Below are 18,881 nucleotides of genomic sequence, written 5' to 3' on the forward strand. Positions count from 1 at the left end.
GGTCACCAAATATGTTCCTCTTGTATGTCTTTCTTTGGCAATGTTGTTAAGCCATGTTTTATTTTCTGATGAAATTTCAAAATTTCAAGGATTTTGGACTTCAAGAAGTTCCAATACAAAATATTGATTTGGCTGAAAGATGAAAAGACTTCCACCCACACACAGATTTGGACTTTTATCAATATTTTCCAGTGTCTATGCCTAATTAGAAAGAGAGTCATTGCAAAGTCAAATTGGGCAGGGTGAGAGCCTGGGCTCAAGTAGGTGTCCACACACTGCTAACAGTTCGCAGTTTAGATGAGATCTGTTTGCCTTTATTTAGTCTCTTTTCCCATTGCACAGTTTTCCATGTCCATAAATGGTCTATTTTCTGACAATTTATAGATATACCACTTCTTACTAGATCTCTATATAGAAAAACACTTTTACATTTATGAAGATATTATCCTTGAAATCAAAATAACAGATGTCTTCTATTTAACTGTCCCTTTATACTTTTCAAAGGATTTTTCTTTTATTACGTGGTCGATTGTTTCAAGAGCATCATAATGCTATTGGTTCCATTTAGTGTATGTTCTCGGACAAAGAATCACAGAGAAGGTAAGCAAAAGTCAAGCAGGCAGTTGCGTTAGTGATACGACTGATGTGCTGGCTGTGTGCCTTCTGGTCTTAGCCGTAGCGTGGTCTTTTGTTCTTCCCTAGCGGAGCGTCGGTCCAGGGACATTACTTTCTAAGGATGCTTCTGTGCCCCTCCCTCAATTCCAGAGGTCCTGTTAGCCTTTATCTCCTGCCACGCTGTCTGAAATTATTGTATACTTGGTTTCCTTCTTACTCAAATATAAGTCCCACCTCTCTTCCTCATCCATCCATTACCTTTTACTTCACCAGTCCCATACAAACAAGCATTTGCAGGGATGACACAAGCACTCCCGTAATCACACATAGTCATGGATGGGCAAACATGGAGTTCTAAGTGTAAGCTTCAAACTGCCTTTTCATTCTCCAGATACACAAATGGAGAAATACAAGGAATTTCTGTTTATACAACACTGATTTAGAAGTTAGTACCTTAGACACAAAATTACATAGTATTTTACCATTATGAGACCAACTAACTTGTGTGATTAACTGTCTGGATAGACTCCTTTAACGTGTTAGTTTACAGTTGCGCATAAATCAACACTAGCAGGGGCTCTAAGGTGTGGCAGAGAATGAACTTAACTTGATATCTTAGTCCTCCCTCTGTGATAAGGGGCTATGTGATTTTTCTTTCTTTCCTTTGGCTTCCTTTCTGGAAGGAAGAGAGGAAGGAAGGAAGGAAGGAAGGAAGAAAGGAGGGAAGGAAGGAAGGAAGGAAGGAAGAAAGGAGGGAGGGAAGGAGAGAAAAAAAGAGAAAAGAAATTTAAACTGGATACCCCTAAGGTCTTTTTCAATCCTAATAATCTTTGTGGGGATTTTTCATATATTTTCCTTTTAAACTTTTACTTCCATTATCTTGTCCACAATGTGGCTTACTCAGCTTACAGTCTTTTAATTCAAATTTTGCTGCTCCTATCATAATATTCCTTTTATAATGTCTTTATTTACTAATTACTTTGTTATGTAAATTTGTCTCTGAATCCTTATGTGGTCTATATATTGTCTCATTTCAAATGTACAGATAGATGAGTTTGTTCAAATGTATATGATCAGAAATATCGCCACGAAGATAATGTAAATCATTTCCATTACCACACAGAGTTCCCACGGGCCTGTTTTTCTTTCTCATTTGTATTTTTGATAGCTTTATTGAGAAATAATTTGCTTACCATATAACTTATCCATTTAAAGTGTACAATCCAAGGGATTAAGCAAATTCCCAGAGCTGTGCAACCATCGTTACAATTTAACATGTTTTTATGATTCCAGTAAGAAACTCTATACCTATTAGCCACTAATCCCTTCTCCCCACCCCCAACCCTAGGTACCCACTATTCTACTTTTACGCTTTATATATTTGCCAATTCTGTATATTTCATATACCTTCAATCATATAATAATTGTGTGATTTTGTGATTGATTTTTTTGCGATTGATTTTTTTTCACTTAGCATAGTTTTGCAAGAATTGTTCATATTGTGGCATATATTATTATTTAACTTCTTTTTAAGGCTGAGTAATATTCTATCATATGGATATATTACATTTTTTTATCTGTTCAGCAGTTGAGGGACATTTTCTTATTTCCAAATTTTAGTTATTATGAATAATACTGCTTTAAAGCAATTCACATAACAGATTTAGTGTTTTCATTTCTCTCAGGTATATACCTGGAATGGAATTGGTGGGTCATATGGTAACTGTATATTTAACTGCTTGAGGAACTTCCAGATTGTTTTCCAAAGCAACTGCACCATTTTACATTCCCATTAGCAATTTTGGATTTCTCCACATCCGTGTCAACAATTGTTACTATGTGTCTTATAATAACCATCCTTGAGTGTGAAGTGATATGTCATTATGATCTTGATATGCATTTGCAATTTCATAACAAACAACTTTTCATGTGCTTATTGGCCATTGTACCTATACTTTGCAGAAATGTCTTTTCATATCCATTGCTCATTTATATTGGGTAATTTGCCTTATTATTGAGCTGTAAGAGATCATTATATAGTCTACATAAGTTTTTTTTTTTTCAGATAGATGATTTGAAAAATCTCTTCTCCTACTTTGTGGATGTCTTTTCACTTTCTTAATAGTGTCCCTAGAAGCACAAACCTTTTTAATTTTGATGATGAGATGATCTTTTCATAAGCTTATCGGCCACTATTTCTTATTTTCTTTCAACATGTTTATTTGGCTTTATTTCTTTTATTATAAAATTTCCATTCAAATTTTCTGATTTTTTTCAATTTTATTTTATTTATTTATTATTATTTCAGAATATTACAGGGGTACAAATGTTTTGGTTACATGGATTGGTTTCATATTGCTTGAATCAAAGTTATAAGTGTGCCCATCACCCAGATAGTGTACATTGTATCTGGGAGGTATGATTTCACCCATTCCCTCCTCCCCTCTCCCACTTGCATGATTTCCATTGAGTTTTACTTCCATCTGTGCACATGAGTGCTAATAGGTTAGTTCAAATTTAATAGTGAGTAGATGTGGTATTTCTTTTTCCATTCTTGCAATACTTCACTTAGGAGGATGGTCTCCAGTTCCATCCAGATTGTTACAAAAGGTGTTGATTCATTTTTTTATGGCTGGGTAGTATTCCATGGTATACTTATGCCACATTTTATTAATCCACTCATGAATTGGGTTGATTCCACAGCTTTGCCATTGTGAATTGTGCTGCAATCAACATTTTAGTGCAAGTGTCTGTATGATAAGTTGACTTGTTTTCTTTTGGGTAAATACCTAGTAGTGGGATTGCTGGATCAAAAGGTAGGTCTACTTTTAGTTCTTTGAGAAATCTCTATACTGTTTTCCATAGAGGTTGCACTAATTTTCAGTCCCACCAACAGTGTATAAGTGTTCCTTTCTCTCCTTATCCACACCAGTATCCATTGCTTTGGGACTTTTTGATAAAAGCCATCCTCACTGGGGTTAGGTGATATCTCATTGTGGTTTTGATTTGCATTTCTCTGATGATTAGTGACATTGAGCATTTTTTTCATGTTTATTGGAAATTTGTCTATCTTCTTTTTAAAAAGCTTTTGTTCATGTCTTTTGCCCACTTTTTAATGGGGTTGTTTGATTTTTTTTCTTGCTGATCTGCTTGATCTCTTTGTAGATTCTGGATATTAGTCCTTTTTGGATATATAGTATGCAAATATTTTCTCCCATTCTGTAGGTTGTCTATTTGCTCTATTGACTGTTTCTTTCACTGTGCAGAAGCTTTTTAATTTAATCAAGTCCCATTTATTTATTTTTGGTTGTTGCTGTGATTGCCTTTGGGATCTTCTTCATACATTCTTTGCCTAGGCCAATATCTAAAAGAGTTTTTCCAACATTTTCTTCTAGATTTATTATGGTTTCATGTCTTAGATTTAAATGTGTTATCCATCTTGAATTATTTTACAACTGATACCACAGAGACACAGCCCTAATATTCTTTGATTGGATGAGAAAACAGTTTTGATTCTCCAAGGAATGGAAGACACATTCTTTGAGAGGCTCTAAATGGGTCTGGTCCGTAAGTGGCCCTTGAAAATAGAGTCAGTATATTTGAAGTCCTGCCTACAGGCAGAATAGGTCTTTTACTTCTGAAAAAGGTGATTTTGGTTCAAGCTGCTCCTGAGGCTGATGCAGCCACCTTATATAGCATTCTGTGCAGTTGGCAACTCACCTTGTTTCAAGAGAGAATGATTCCTAAAGTGTTCTCTTTGTACTGAAATGCTTTTTATAAATTCTCTGAATTTTCCAACCTTGCCCTTTAAAGGAAGCAAAAATAAAACAATAGAACCATAACAGCTGTTTGCCAGAGTTGTACACTTTGGACAGCAAGGCCCTTTTCAAATGCTCTCCAACTCTCTGCTGATTTCCCGGTAGACTTGATCTTAATCACAAGCCTGATTTGGCACAGTGGGTCCTGAAAAAAGAGCAAATCCAACACAATGCATGAAAAGAAGAAGCACCCTGTACATCTGAGCCACTCCAACTTCTTCACCCCCTGGACCCATTTCAACACATTTAATCCTCTGCTTTCAGAGTTCTGCACTTTTAATTTAGTTAAATTCAAAAGATTGATGTAGTAACTTATTAAGTTTTAGGTGTAGAGGCCATAGGGATACAAAGTGAGTGAGCGTGGCACCTGCCTTCAAGAAGTACATAGTCTATTTATACAAAATAGCTTTATTACAATAACTAGACGGTAGGATGCTATCTGTATTGGTAGATGTATAACTCCCATCGTTATGATATTATGAGAGAAATTCCTTTTTCCTGAAGGTAGTAAGAAATGGATTAAGGTCCTTGAAGGCTACAGAATAGAGGTGATATTTGATCTCAAACCACTGATATGGATTTGATGAATCAGTCAAGTAAGTAAAAGGTTATCGAATACCTGATGAGCACCCAGGCTAGTTTCTGAAACAGAGCTTAACCCAACCCCTCAAATAATAAATTATAAAGACAATTTATAATTAATATGAAGATTCAAATTTTAAACAATGTGGCAACAACTATGGTGGGGAATTAAGCAGACAGAGAGAGAGTGAGAATGAGAGAGAGAGAGAGAATTCCAGGCTGGGGAACACAGAGAAGAGTAACCAATAGAGCTGAGGAGAGGAAGAGAAAACAAGAACAGATATGTAGATATTTAATGGGTATTTACCATTCTGGCTGCTATCTCCCACTTATGCATGCCTGTGTGTGTGTGTGTGTGTGTGTGTGTGTGTTTTCATGTGTTTGTGTGTACAGTGGGGGTCCTCAAGAATAGATGTGAGGGTGACCATGTTCAGGCTACAGTGCTAAGATTTGTCTGCTTGAGGCAGAGGAATACATTGAGGGAGGGTTTCAGTAGGGAAAGATGAAGTACAGGAGTTTGAAATCAGATCTCTTTGACAGAAGGGATACTGTGAAGGTTCTTGGACTAACGGGGTAGTGTGTTATACAAAGGCTCTTCTGGCAGCCATGCATAAGAAGAGCTTAAGGTAATGCAGTCTGAGCAGATAGGATACGTGGCAGTAATTCAGAAGTGGAGGATTCAGGGTCTGAGTAGGCTGTTGGACCTAATGGAGTAGGAATACAAGGGAGGTATTTTTGCTTGTTTCCTATTTGCCTCACATGAAGTGTAGGTGATTTTTGGCTAGAAATGTGAATACTAAAATATTTTTATCCTCACCACCTGCTTCACTTTGCGAGTTTATAGCAATGAAAGATGGCATACAAAAGACAACTCTGAAAGAGACGAACAGCTCAATTTTTACCAAGGTCTTTTCTTAGGCTTTAACATGGTAAAAGAGAGAGTTGTAAAAGTTGAAGTTATCACAGGGAGAAAAGATCAATAACTTAAAACAATATGTTTAAAATTAATAATGCAGGCTAAAATGCTGACCTACAAAATCTGATTTTTGATGAACAAGATTCTTTTCACATCCAAAACCTGAATGCATCATTCAGTGAACACTGTGCCCGATCCAATCATTCACAGAGGAACAAGGAGCTCAACAGAGGGTGTGGTGGTCATGAATTCCATCCCCAAACCAGCTACCTGCCTTCAAATCCTGTCTCTGACAAGCTGAGTGACATTCAGCAGAACCTATTCACTAATGAATGAGGGCATTACTGGCACCTAATTTACAGGATTCTTGCAAGAGTTAATACATGAAAAGAGCTGTTACTATATTAAAAGAACTCTACCAGGCATATGAAGGGCTGTTAAGTGAAAGCTGCTATTATTTTCTTCTTATATATGGGAGGCATTATCAAATAGTGCTGTGATTTATCTTAAGCCTTTTCCTGCCTGCGTATGCTCCCACTTCTCTATTCCTTGTCAGATCACATATCGTTAAAAATTGAGTCATATTATTGAGCCTCTAGTATGTGCCAGGAACTTTTGTATGTCATTTGATTTGCTTAATTACAATACTCCAAGTTTCTTTGTCCCTGTAAGTCAATAGGGTCTCAGGGATTTCTAATAACTTTCTTAGTCACACTACTAATAAGAGTTGAAATATGGTTTTAAACCCACTTCTACAACATTCCAAAACACCCGATCCCACTACTTTCTTAGAAGGAAACCTCGACCCAGAGTAGACACATGGCAGCTCATTTCATTGTTGTTAGAGGAGTGGGAAAGCTGCATCAACCTCTGCTAGAGCATATTGTTTAACCTTTTCTGGGAGGGCTGAAGGGTAAATGTCATTCAGAGAGATTGTGTCCATATGTTCCTCAGAAGTTAAGTAATTAGAAATACAATATATCCAAACCACTGGACATTGGAATAACTCTCCAGATGTATCTCTAGCAAAACCTAGCATGAAACATCAAATTCTAACATCATTCATTTTTTTGACTCTAGATAGTGCATCTCTTTCCTGAGAAAGGCAGTGGAATCAACTCATAATGCCCTAGATTAAATCACATGATCAAATGAAATGGCTAGGCATTTTCAAGGGAAGAAAAGTTGTGTAATATCCTCTAGTAATAATATGTATTGATTAACTAATAAACACATAAACAAAATGTGGCATATCCATACAATAAAATATTATCTGATCAAGAAAAGGAATGAAATACTGATTCATGCTATAACATGGATGAACTTTTACACATTATGCTAATTTAAAGATGCCAGTTACAGAGGGTCACATATTATATGATTCTATTTATATGAAATAGATAGAATAGGTAACTCTGTAGAGACAGAATGTAGATTGGTGTTTACTTAGGGCTGGAAAGGGAGAGGTTTGAGGTTATGAACTCTTCATTTCATGCAGTGGAAATTGTGAGCCATTCAAAGATGCAAAAAAAATCAATTCACCCATATTTAAAAGCCACCTCCTGGGTCCTTATCAAAGTATTGATTGCATGGTCATCATTTTCGTGGAGTCTTTTCCATTTTTTATTGGGCTTTGACAATGTCTATGTTGTGAAGTTAGACTTACATTTTTTATGAGGATTGGGAGATGGTGGCTAAAGGGCATGTGATATATTTTTGGAGTAATTGGAATATTACAAAATTGATCATGGTAATGGATGCACAATGCTGTAAATGTACTAAGAGACATGGAATTGTACACTGTACATGAGTGAATTGTGTGATATGTAAATTATACTTCAATAATGGTGTTAACAAATATATAGCCATTCTATATTGAGTGCTCACTATGTACCAGCCTCTCCACTGGGGAAAGAAGACAGAGATGAAAAAGTGTTGAAGGGAAGAGAGACAAGGGAAGGATTGATCTCTGGGCCTCTACTTCTTGTGAGTACGGTTGAGGAGCTCTGGATATGCATTTTTTTTAGTGATGACATCTCCAAAGGGGAATAAATACTTTGTATCTTATGCTTTATGTCTGAGGCTCACCTGGCTTATTTTCATGTTTTTTTAAATCTCCTTTTTATCTATGAATACTCTACATCTTATACAGAAAATGCTTTTATTTTAAATCGGCATATTCTTAAAACATCTTGATGACAGCTAGACTCTGTTTTTTGTCCTTATTTCCTGCTACTCCTTTTCCCAAGCCTCAGTATTTCCTCTGGCTCCCCTGCCACTGATTCCTTGTATGGACTTGTCGACACTTCAGATTATCTCCAGCTCCACTGCTCCCATATATTGCTTAGCCAATGTATACACACTTAGTTCTCTTAATCTCCCCCGTAAGTAAATTCCTCAGCCCCTTAATCACCCCCGCTCCTCTTCTCTGAATCCTTTCCAATGTGTTGACATCTTTCTGGCACAATGGCGCCCACAGCCATATGCCTTTGGCACCCGTTCCCCTTGGCCTCCCACCAGAAATGGAACTTGGCCGACGTCAGAACACAGAGTAAGACATATTTATTTGATTTAGCTTCTGATTATGTTCACTTCTTGGGATGATGGTTGATTACCAGTGATCGGGTTGGCCAAGCGTTGGGATTCAGGGCACATTGGTGGTGGGTGGGGTTTACGTGTGAAGAGCAATAGTATGTACGTTGTGTTCCTCCCATGAGTGGACTCTTTCTAAAACAGATGAAATCAGAAGCGTTGGGAAATGGTAGCATTTTAGTTTAGCATCCCAAAGATTGTTTGTTTTTATTTCTATAGCCTGAATTTCAAGTTTCTATTTAACTTTCCCCAGTTTTAGAATTTTTGAGTTAGACAACCTTAAGATTTCCATAGGGAGAAGAAGCCTGTCACAGCAGAGTCATTGGGGAGGCTTTGAACATGTCAACTTTAACCACCGTTTCTAGGTTATAAATGCCTCACTCTATGCAATAGAAGTTGTGAGGCACTAAAAGGTGGGAAAAATCAATTTACTTGTATTTAAAAACCACATTCTGGATCCCCACCTCAATATTGATTATATGGTCTTCACTTTAGGGGAATCTTTTTATTTTTTGGACTTTCACAATGCCTATAAAAGTTTATGGAGTCAGAGTTACATTTTTGTACCTAGTAATATGATTTCTGTAATTATAAATTAAGTAATATTCTAAAGTTCTTTGAGAAAGAAAATATGATTGTAAACAAGGTATGTGATGAGTAACTATAATCTATTTAGAATTTAAGAAGTCTCTAATATTCAACCAATAATCATTGAGGGCCTACAATATCCCTGGCACTGTGTTAGACACTGAGGCCACAATACATAAAACTAATGTTCTGATTATGGAAAAACATATTATAAAAATAGCCACAGATACATTGTTGCAAAGGGAATAACTACAGCAAAATTTTCTGTGTTTTAAGAAGACAAATATGAGTGGTTTTCATCTTACACGCAGGAAAAAGACACATATGTCACTCCCGGTGTCACTGACGGTGGCCAGTGGCATGAGCTGTGATATGAAGAATTGTATATTACCTAGACCAGTATGGAGTACATATCTTCTTTGTGTAATATGGCACAGTTATCACCATTGGCAAGCTAAATCCTGTCTCTAAGAGTGACACTAAGAGAGCATATTGCACTTGCTCAAGTGGGATATATTAATCTTGCCAATGTACAAGGCAGATGTTCAGTCTAGTGTTGGGGAAAGTAAGGAAAAAAGAACTTGCTGTTAGTGACAAACTTGTGTCAAATCCAGCTGGAAGTGATGGAGTGCAGGCAGATGGGCATTCCTATGAGTAGGAGACACGGAAAGATCTTTCAGCGGTCATCAGAATATCTGAAGTTGGAGGCTAAAGCTATAGAAGGAAATACATGAACTAAACAGTGACAGGGAATGCTAACTATTGTCCCTTTCCACTTTAAGAACAGATGATGATAGATATTCAGAAGTCAGCAGCAAGCCAGCAGCAAACTGTGCTCGAGAGTAACCTCATGGGCTATTCAAATATAACTTCAGTATTCTGAGCTCTGTCAAACAGGGCCCTTAGTTAACCTGGAAGTTTCGATTTATTTTCTCTTCCTATGAACCATGTCCTGTGCTCCCAACTTCTGGAGTTTTCTATGAATGCAGAAGACCTCCTGAGCTTCTCTCTGGAGATCTACCTGAAGTTCAATACCACCTGCTTTCCGGGAAGTGGGGGCAGGCTGTCTCATGCCTGTGCTCTCTCCTTAGCTTGCAGCAGTCCGTTTGTCAGACATGAAGGCATGTCTTTATAAAGAATCAGAGTGCTCTCAGAAGAGAATTACAGCATAGCAAGAACAAAGTTGTAAAATCTAGTTGGCTTAGTCTTTCCCTTAGTCCTCCTCAAGGAAGGTATTCCAAGACTTACTCTTTTGGAAAGTGGGTGACTGTTGTGTGCCCCCTTCACTCCTGGTTATACTTCCCTTAATTTATAGATGAGGTTATATGAACCACCCCACCAGTGGGTCCCCCCACCAGGAGAAAGTCCACCTTCCCCCTACCTCCCACCATCATAAAACCTTCACACAAGAGTGCATATTCATCCAGTTTCTGCCGTCAGTCCCAGAACAAAACAGTAAAACATGGTGCTGCAAAGAGGGGCTTATAGCGAAGCTGTGTTCAAGTTGCACTCTACTACTTGTACCCTGAGATCCTCAGTTTCCTTGTCAGTAAAATGGAGATAATACTACTTACCGCATAAGGCTGAATTGAGGCTTAAATGAGCTCATGAATGGCAAGCAGTTAGCACAGAGTATAGAACGTGATTAGCCTGCAACAAATCATAGTTGTTACATTATTCCAAACAGTTCTCTGGCATTCATTGCTCTTTATCAAGATTCTAGAAGAAAAGGGATGATGAATATAAAAATGGCTCCTCAGATTTTAGCTCACAGACAGATGCATGGACCCAATGCTTTTCTTAGAGGATGACCTTTTAAGCAGTCACACCATCTAAACATTATTTTTCTTCTTAGTAACACTTTCCATGCAGTGTTATGTTGGAGAAATGAATTTTCCTATTAGGAGCTCCTGGCTTTCCCCTCTAGGAAGAATGAATGGGGTGCCTTAGTGTCCTGTTTCTCTGCCTGGAGTCTGAATCAATAACACCAACAAACCAAATACTCAACGATGCTTTCAGAACACCACTGCCACATTTACTGGTATTTTTCAGTTTTGCAAGAAGTGGCTCTGGCTCTTACTAACTTATTTTTATCTGGGATCTCTTTGAGATGAAAGAGGTGGCATTTTCCATGTGGCTGGGTTTGCATTTCCTACTCAGCCAGTCCTCAGTTGCTCACTCTCCATCCCACTCTTCCATCCTGGAGTTTTCTAATGGTCTCTACGACATCAGTTTTCCATGGAGGTTCCCACCAAACTGATACCCTGGTTCTACTTCAGGATTATGTCTCTATAAGCTCCTATACCAGGCATTAGCCTCCAGGATTCCTCCTAGGAATGACGTTTAGGCAAAGAGGCATTGGGTCAGCCTAGCCCCCTTTCTAGGAAAGAAGGTAGAGCTGAGCAACTGGTAGACCTCAAGGGAGAACCCTAGGAGGTCTTCCTTATCTATAGAGCCAACATAGATATCTTGGACATACACCAAGGATATAACTCCAGTCTCGTCCTGGATCTGCCCTCCACCCTCCAGCTGAGTCTCTTTCCACCCTCTGAGTGATCCATGATTGGGGTCCAGGGATTAATAAAACAAAACTGAGTAGGGAGCACGGGGGTGGCTAATTGTGGCAAAGCAGACACAGGATAAGCCTAATTGTTGTGTCCACCAGCTGATATTCTTCTTGTTTAAGCATCTAACAAACACCAACTGACAAGAATTCCTAAAATATTCTATGATACTATTATTTCTTACAGAGCCCATCATATCACTCTGAGAGAAAGTGAAAAATATGCATACCTGTATTTTTTAGGGTCAGGTTTGAGTCACCTGATGGATAAAGTCACATTAGAATTCCATTGTTCTTTCATCTCTAACACCATCATAAGACTCCCAGTAATATTAATTGGAAATAGAAAATATCTACAAATTTATAAATTCTCTATATGTGCAGAGTAATTTACAGTTTACAGATTGCTTCCATGCACAATATTTTACTTCAACCACACGAAAATTCCTATGTGGGGGTTTTAATGTCCCCATTTTTCAGGTGAAGACAGTTTTAAATTGATTTTTGTGATTTACCCAAGATCATTCAGAAATGGAGCTGTGAATTCATCCCTTGTCTCTGATTATATATCTACTGCTTACATTAGGTTTTTAGCTAGGCATGTTGAAAATATAATTTTTTTAATTAAGAAGTGGAATCAATTAAAAGTATATTAATGAGATCAGTTTCTGCTTTCTTATATGTCAGTGCCATAGTTTTCTGGTTTTTATTACTTGATTTCTTCTTCATTATTACATACCTATGAGGTTGTTCAGTATTCTCATTAGTATCTCATCTAAGTCCAATGATTTGTGAATATTGAACTTTAAAAAAAATCCCCTTACCTGACTTTAAATCGATAGCATTGCTGTCTCACTTTTTCATTATTTCCCAAGTGTCCATATTCTATCTCTTTATTTTTCTAGTTAAAAACCAATTTGAAAAGCATTTCAGTAACTCTGCCATTATAAAATTCTTTTTGTAATAAAATTAATAATTTAAATTTGTTGGCATCTAATGCTGAAAGTCCTCCGGGTACCTTAATGAAAATAGAAAATGATACAAATACTGCATCATACCCTGATGACGACCCCAGGGCAAGATTGGGCAAATCTGCCAAGTGACTGCGAAAAGAATGATTCTAAATTAAAATTAAAAACAACAATTACATAGGAAAGGCATTAGCTTTACCCTGACGAGTAATGGATGATGGATACAGGGGAAGAGCAAATATTATCTGATACTCTTAAGATTTTATGCTATTAAAATGTTAGCCCTTCACTGGGCCTAAAAAAAATCCAGTTTGGCCCCTTGAAATTTATCACAATGAAACTGACACATAGAGGAGAAATGACATTCCTAAGATCCCATAGCTAATTATAGAGGACCTGATTAGTACCCAAGCCACTTGATATCAAGCCAGCCTATTTCCCACTTCTCTGTGCTGCCCCTCCTCTGTTTCCAGAATACTGTGGACCTACTAGTTTCAGACAGCTAGAAATAGCTGTCCTGAGCAACCAATATACAAAGTAGGAAGAAGGCAAAGTGTGAGAGAATGGGGCTGGGCCAGGGTGATGCAAACCAGGGAAATGAAGTGTTTGCCTCAAGTGCAAACTTTAAGGGGTAGGGAGGGGGAGTAAACCAGCTTATTAATCGAGATAAATAATATTAGAAAACAGTATTTTTTAAAATCAAAATTAATGCAAAACAACCATTTTGCATTGTTTTTTTAATGCCTTAATTTGCACCTGAGGCAAGTGCCTCATTAGCCTTTCTCGATTGACTTGCTTCACACTGGTACCAGTCCTGGACATGATTTCCGTTTTCTTTTATGGCCTGTGGTTAATTCCCTGTTGTTGAGAACAATGATTTACTATTGAAACACTTCAGAGTAAGCCCCTTTTTTCCCTTTGCCAAGATCATAAACTTACCAAAGGTTGAAGTTACTCATTGTGGGCTGGTTTTAAAATATGTCCACTAATTCTTTGCCACTCTTATCTTCCAAAGGTGAAAACAATTATCCCTCTCCTTGAGTGTGGGCTTCACTTATTGGCTAGTTTCTAGTAAATAGGATGTCCAGAAGTGACAATGCATGATTTCTGAGACAAAGCCATGGAAGGTATTCTGGCTTCCTCCTTGCTCTCGCTGGGATCACCTGGCGAAAAGCCAAGTGCCTTGTTATGAGGACATTCAAGGAGCACCACGGAGAGGTTCACATGGTGAGGAACAGAGACCTTCCACCAACAGCCATGTGAATGAGCCGTCGTAGAAGAAAATTCTCCGACCCCAGTCAAGATTTCGATTCATGGCAATCCTGGCAAACATCTTGGCTGCAGCCTCTTGAAAGACCCTGAGCCACACCATCTAACTAAAACACTTCTCAATTCCTCACCCACAAGATCTATAAGGGAATAAATGTTAGTTGCTTTAAGCCATTAAGTTTTTAGATAATTTGTTATGCTGCAATAGATAACAAATTCACTGTTTTACATAACATGACCATGACATTTGTCTGGGGAAGAGGTATACTTATAAGATTCTGAAATTGAAGTATCTAAGCAATGGCATGACTTTGTCTAAGATTTCCCACATATAGGAGTAAAGTTATGGTTTTGGCATAGATGTAGATTTTATTCTAATCCTTGTTTAATTAAATCAATGTTTAGAAATGAAACACAACCATTGAGTAATAGTTAATCTAGTTTTTCACTTAAAAGTAATTGGTTGCATTTAACTACCAACAGGAGCATGAGATCTCTAAGAGTTCACTGGTGGTACTGTTTTGAGTTGATAAAACTTCATTCCCAAACGAGGAGACATGTAATATCAGGAAGAAACCATTCAAACAGACAAAACGTCATATGGTAATTGCACACCATTTCTAGGCTTTTTATAATTGAATTTATCTTCAATGGCTTTACCAATACATATCTGAATCCATAGTCACAGTTTAGAGGCCACTTCTTTAAATCTACCTGAAGAGAGCTCTTTAATTCAGTGAGTCCCAGTTTCAAGGAGAAAAGTATTATCTTGCTTTATTTAATTCTCTCTTCCTAAATTCTTCTAATTCCAGAATACCATTTACTCTACTGAGTGATTAAGGAGAGTTTTTTTTTAAGTACTGGTTTAAGGCTTGGAACATCACTGCGCATCTGGTCACTAACAGGTATACACAGGTTGGTATATATTATCTTCCATCTTTTCTCTCCTCCCTTGACCCATGAGAATAGGTACTGAAACCTAACCACACGCTAAGTTATTAAAAACTATTAATGTTTTATGTCAAATTAACTCATCCTACAAACAAGACTATAAGAATATTGGACTGATAACTCTTGATAAAAGAGAAAGGGAGGTAAATGCCTGGCTGAACTGTTATCACCAGGGCTTGCAGCCTGAGGAATGACTTCAGACGAGGGCAGGCAGAGCTGAAACAGTCTTGGACGGTAGGAAAGCCCTAAGTTTAGAAGGTCAGGAGTGAATTGCTGCATTTTTCTATAAGCATTATTGAAAAAAAAATTCTGGAGTAATTAAGTCCAAGTTACAATTCTGTATCTTCTTCCCTGAGCGACTTTCCTCTTAATATTCTTATTCACTTAAAATCGGTGTTATAGTATTCTTTTTTATTACTTTGGAGGAAAATTAATATACCTATATTCATTCCTGTTAATTGGTTTTAGCTTGTTTATTTTGAATTGTGTGCTTAATTATATAAATAACAATAGTTAAATTGCCCTGATGAATCATACAATTTTTTTCTTTTCAGATATTTTTCCTAAAGATTTCACATCTGTTATATGATAAACAGGTCACACTTTCTTTTAAATTTAATTATAATTTACATACAGTGAAATACAGCAGTTTTCATTGTAGAATTAGATATGACAAATCTTATACATTAAATAAACCTATGTAACCAATACCCCTATGAAGATGGAGAACATTTCCATAATGCTAGAAAAATTCCCATATCACAACCACACTCTGAGACAGCTATTATTCTGATTTTTATCAACATCGCTTAGGTGTACCTACTCTATAATTTCATATAAAGGACACGTATAGTATGCAAGTTTTTAAAATCTTATTTTGCTCCTCATGTTTTTGAGATTCATCTATATAACTGCATATATCAGTAGTTCATTCTCTTTATAGACAGGAGTATATTCATTAAATGAATATACCACTGTTTATATATACATTCTTCTCTTTTTTTATTTAAATTTTTATTTTTTAGAGACAGGGTCTGCTCTGTCACTCAGGCTAGAGTACAGTGGCATAAGCCTAGGAAACTGTTGTTTTTTAGAGTTTAAATTAGTATTTTAAAAAAGGGGTACCAGTGTTTTGAGGAAAGTAAACAGAAAGAGAACATACAGTTGTAACTTTTGAGGGACTAGTCAATTTGTTGGGGAAATTATTATAATTTTTTTTTTGTAATTTGAAACAACTGGAGACAAAAAATAGAACACAATATAAAATTATCAGCAAATTGCTCTCTGTAAAGGAGATTGTAAAGAAAACATTTGACCTAAGTGGTTTAAGTCGCCAAATAAGTCAATATATGATATTGTCTCTTGAAAACTTATGCAGAATGTCCATAAGTAAAATTTGCTATTGGCTCAATTAGTCACATATTTTTAAATATATTTCACAGTTATGAAAAATTTGCAGAGTTAAAGGAAGAGAGGTGACAGAGATTTGAAGAATATAGAACTGTAAACCTTCATGCTCACTATGAAAGTTCCAAGCAGCAAGTTAATCAGTCATTCAAATCCTCTGGCCATGTGCGTTATATATTTTATTTATATATTCAGGAAATTAAGTAAAATGCATTCATTGTCTTCCTGCTCTGTTTTTTATGGAATACACAAGGTTTTCACAAGACAAGGATATAGTCTTGCTTTTGTTTTCATAGTGTCAATAGACATTTGATACCTGTTACTGCTTCTGTGTTTTGAGTTACAAAATCTTGCCTACTTTCATGTTTAGATCATTGTGATGATGTTATACAAGGGAACATGATACTTGGAAAATGCTTTTTTATTGAAGAAAACTCACATTCTTGAAAATATAAATTATCTGACTCTAGATAGCTTTCTCTCTGTTTTTATTTTAAAAAATGCAGACTTTTAAAAAAAGTTTATATGGAAAATTATATGAACACTTTAATTATTGAGTGTTGAAAGGTAAAAGTTAAAGGATTACATTTATTTTTTTATTTGCAGTTGTAATATTAGACACTGACTAATGTATTAAAACAAGACAAAAGGGAAACTAAAAATAAATATAGAAATTGACAGAGACTTGGCAGCCACAGGAGTTTGCCAGAGATGGTCATTCATAAGCTGTGTTGATCTAGTAGAAGAAATGAGTAAAACCAAGAAATAATGGAAATGATGGGTATTAAAGTAGATAAAGCTAATTGGGTCACTCTTTGGGTTTAGCAAAAGGTATCAAGAAAAGGGGCAGAGAAAAATTATATTCATCCCCTAAGTATTAATAGGTATATCAGAAACATGTGGTATTAAGGTGGCCTACTAATAAAGTAAGGTAAAGTTTGAGGCAGGCCTGGGAGGGGATGACTTGGGGACTGTGCCCCTTCAACTTGATTTCTAGAGGCCATGGGAACACACCAAAGGCAGGCCTATCACAACTCCCAAAGTGATGGTTGTCTGAAATTTGGAAATTAAAATGAAATGGAAGGTAAGAAGAGGAAGATGCAAGAACGATTACTATTATATAAGCATTGTATCCTAAGTGTAAGGAAAGACAGACCAAAGAGGCCTTTTGTTGTGAGAGAGACAGAAAGGTGAAAGTTTAAAACATAGAAATTTAACTAGCAAGCTTATTTATAGTGCTGTATATTCAAAGACAAAACAATTTTGAGAAAGCAGCATTATATTTTATAGATGTCATTTCGGAAGTGTCTACAAACTGTGAAAGCAAAATAAACGGAAGTGCATATTGGGAGAAAGAAATTTAACTAGGAATAGCGTGGTATAGAGTTAATTCCAAGTGTATGTCCTCTCAAAGGGAAGTTCGTGGCCTGGATTCAGAAAAATAAATGAAGGTAATAACACGACTGAGCCAATACTGAAATGTATATTATCCTTGGACTATTCTCCCACCTACACCAAACAAGTCTCCTTTCTATGAAGCCAAATATTATTACATCTAATCAAGAAAATTAATGCTACCACTAAAGAGAAAAAAAATATAGCATGGGATCTCTAAGTGCACAATGAGTATTGATGAGTAACCTGGGAAATCCCAATATTTTCAAGTCCAGTACTCCTTGGAATGGCACAAGACTGGCAAAGAATGAGCAACGCAGAGAGAGGTGGCTTGCTGCTTTAGATCATGCCCCGGTCCTTGCCAACAGCCTCCATCTTGCTCACAAGTGAAATTATACCAGGCAAGCAACGTTCTCCATTAATTCATATTCAGAACATAAACCTACAGAAATTGTTTCTATTAGAGAAAAACGGTTTAACTAACCCTTATCAGAGAACACACAGAAACTACATATCCAAGACATTAAAAAGTCTTATTTGTTCATGGTAAGATGAGAAAGAGAGAAGAAATTTTCAGTAGAGACAAATCTTTTCAAGTAACAGAGTCAGGCTAGGTAGTGAGGGTGCTAGACAGGGAGAGGATTACCTGAAGGCCCTGTGAGTTATAAGAGTAGCAGTTGCTGTCACTATGTCACCGGGAGCTTCATCTGAGCCTCCCAACTGAGATTTAGAATCTTCCATTCTGCAGGTAGGTGGACCCATTCACGTAGGCTTCTGTTTGCATTACAAATACACATAAAGAATTTTGTTTGTTGGCTGACTAAGGGCAGTGAAGAAGTGGTATTGAAGGGAAGGCATAATATCTGGCCATATATCTGGCCATTGCCCAGCATTTGGACTTGGAGAAAGTGACCTGATATGGAGAGAAATGGTGGTACAAGGTGCTGAAACTCCTTTATAGTTTCTCAGCTTTCAGATGCCCTGGGAGAGTCCAAGGCTGGGAGCAGCAGTAGCAATACCAGGCAAGCAGAACTCTAGCAAGAACACATCAATGTTTAGTAACCAAGGCCGATCTTGGGAATCTGCCACCCCCAGAGGGAGAGGGCCAATTTTGGAACATACTTAAGATTCCCTTGAATTCTTACGAAATACTTGGGAAGTGGAAAAGAGAGAACTGTTGAGGTTCCACAGTTATATAATGGGGATATGTGAGG

The 18,881-nt window shown here is 36.9% G+C and overlaps 1 protein-coding gene across 1 annotated transcript in view; it reads right to left on the reverse strand.

Annotated features, from left to right (window-relative positions):
• The window catches only part of LOC105827066 (probable maltase-glucoamylase-like protein), a 22,286-nt gene extending 3,857 nt beyond the window's left edge, over positions 1-18,429 (reverse strand). The window contains exons 1-2 of the mRNA XM_012665087.1: positions 18,314-18,429; positions 12,693-12,777 (exon numbers count right to left, since the gene is read on the reverse strand). Coding sequence (XP_012520541.1) covers positions 12,693-12,777; positions 18,314-18,429 — 201 coding nt within the window. The remainder of the gene's footprint in view (positions 1-12,692; positions 12,778-18,313) is intronic.
• Between the last annotated feature and the right edge of the window lie 452 nt (positions 18,430-18,881).

The sequence above is a fragment of the Propithecus coquereli genome, unplaced genomic scaffold (assembly GCF_000956105.1).
Source record: "Propithecus coquereli isolate 6110/MARCELLA unplaced genomic scaffold, Pcoq_1.0 Scaffold96, whole genome shotgun sequence".
Classification (NCBI taxonomy): Eukaryota; Metazoa; Chordata; class Mammalia; order Primates; family Indriidae; genus Propithecus; species Propithecus coquereli.